Here is a 2,006-nt window from a genome sequence, read left to right on the forward strand (position 1 = left end):
TGGACTAGATGCAGAGACAGATATGAGAACCTGCTTTCGTCTACACAACAGACAGAAAAGACATCTGAGAAAATACAAAACAACATCATCTTCTTACCATGTTTTTTTAATTCTGGAAAATGAAGCATATTTTTCACAAAAATGTTAATATGCAACAGGTTACTACTGTTCTTGTTAAACGGATTAACATATAACTTTTTTAATTCTCAGTTTTCCTTTTTAATCTGGTAAATACTGATGCTGTTGTTGTTATGTGCCATCGAGTCGGACCCAACTCATAGTGACCCCTCCTTGGGTTTCCAAGGCAGTATCACTATGGAAGTAGATTGCTCCATCTTCCTTCCGAGGAGTGGCTGGTGGGTTTGAACCGCCAGCCTCCTGGTTAGCAGAGCTCCCAGTAAATACTGATAGATAGAGCCATATAACAAAAGTTCCTGGGGTTCTCAGTACTGGTTAAGGGTGTAAGGGGTTCCTGAGACCAAATAAGCAGAGAACTGCTGGCTGGGAGGTAGCCACGGATGGGCAAATAAACAGGTGACATGGTAGGGTCTGTAAAAGAGGGACACTCAGGGCTGGGACAGCAGAGAAGCACCTCCTGCAGGAAGTGAATGGAATCCAGAGGAAGAGTCACTGTTAGCTCCCTGGGAGGAAGGAGGAGGGAACCTGTGAGATGAGAATTCCAGGCAGTGTGACCGCCACCTGCAAAAGCCTGCATGGCACAGAGGCTTAGTGTGGCTGGTGTGGAGGCAGGAGGGCGGCTTGAGAGCAGTGTGTCTGACCCTGTGGGATGAGGAACGCTGACTGACATAATACTTGCAAGCACAGACAACGGGTGGGAACTGCCAGGAGGCGGACCATTCCACTGGCCACGCAGGGTGCCCTGCGAGCCGGCACGGGACAGAGCAGGGCACGTGACCGTCCTTGTTTAGGAAGGAAGGAGCACTGAGTAACTGTGTAAGTCAGCACTGTTATCTCAACCGTCTACTAAGGAATCAGGCCTGGTAAGCACACAGGGAAAATGAAAGCTGGGACACAAAGATGCGTCCTGGCCATGGCTCTAGAACTTACCGTCGTAGCAGATGTGGCAAACACAAACAGCATTCTTGAGCTGTAATCAATCGGACGAGACAGGAGGAGATACAGGACTCTGGGGGAAAAATGTTTGTAAACATTACATTATTCTGTTAATGGTGATGAGAAAATTTGGGAAGGGTTAACGGTGAGGGTATGAACATATATTTAATGTCACTGGACTGTACATGGAAAGACTGTGGAAATGGCAGATATCTTGTTACCTATGCATTTACCCCAATAAAAATCACAGTAACTATAATAAAATTATGCTTATATTTTAATTTAGCGATAGGTTACCAGAACAATAGACTGTCCATAGCGAAAGTCTTTACACTGCCAAATGGGGGCACAAAGGATTGTGTTGGTCATTTTTGTTTTCCCCTGTATGGAGACCTGGAGGCACAACAGTGACGCTCTTGGCTGCTAACCCAGCCAGCCATTCTGGGAGAGAAAGACCCAGAGATCGGCTTGCATAAAATTGCAGCCAAGAAAACCCTCCGGGCAGTTCCACTGTCACATGGGTTGCTGAGTTGGAATCAACTTGATGGCACATGACAACAATCTTGAATCCCTTCACAGCTGCAGAGGACAATAAATGCAGACCTCGGTCTCCTTAATCAAGCTGGGAGTATTTAAAACTCTCTCTAGTTAGGCAATCAGTATACACCATTGCTATAAAGTACACTGGTTCTCAACCCAAAACCAAGCGCAGTGCCATCAAGTCGATTCTGACTCACAGTGACCGCCACTGGGTTTCCAAGGCCGTAAATCTTTACAGAAGCACACTGCCTCGTCTTTCTCCCACAGAGCAGCTAGTGGGTTTGAACCACCAACCTTTTGGTTAGCAGCCAAATGCCTTAACCACTGCACCACCAGAGCTCCTTACAGTGACTACTACACATGGGGAATTCTGCAGGAGAACACAGGACTTC

At 46.6% G+C, this 2,006-nt stretch overlaps 1 protein-coding gene across 1 annotated transcript in view; it reads right to left on the reverse strand.

Moving 5' to 3' along the window:
* The window catches only part of KNTC1 (kinetochore associated 1), a 78,041-nt gene that overhangs the window by 13,741 nt on the left and 62,294 nt on the right, over positions 1-2,006 (reverse strand). The window contains exon 52 of the mRNA XM_007938135.2: positions 1,069-1,147. Within this exon, the coding sequence (XP_007936326.1) occupies positions 1,069-1,147 (79 nt within the window). The remainder of the gene's footprint in view (positions 1-1,068; positions 1,148-2,006) is intronic.

This window comes from Orycteropus afer, unplaced genomic scaffold (assembly GCF_000298275.1).
Source record: "Orycteropus afer afer isolate SDZICR_OR568_19922 unplaced genomic scaffold, OryAfe1.0 scaffold00048, whole genome shotgun sequence".
Classification (NCBI taxonomy): domain Eukaryota; kingdom Metazoa; phylum Chordata; class Mammalia; order Tubulidentata; family Orycteropodidae; genus Orycteropus; species Orycteropus afer.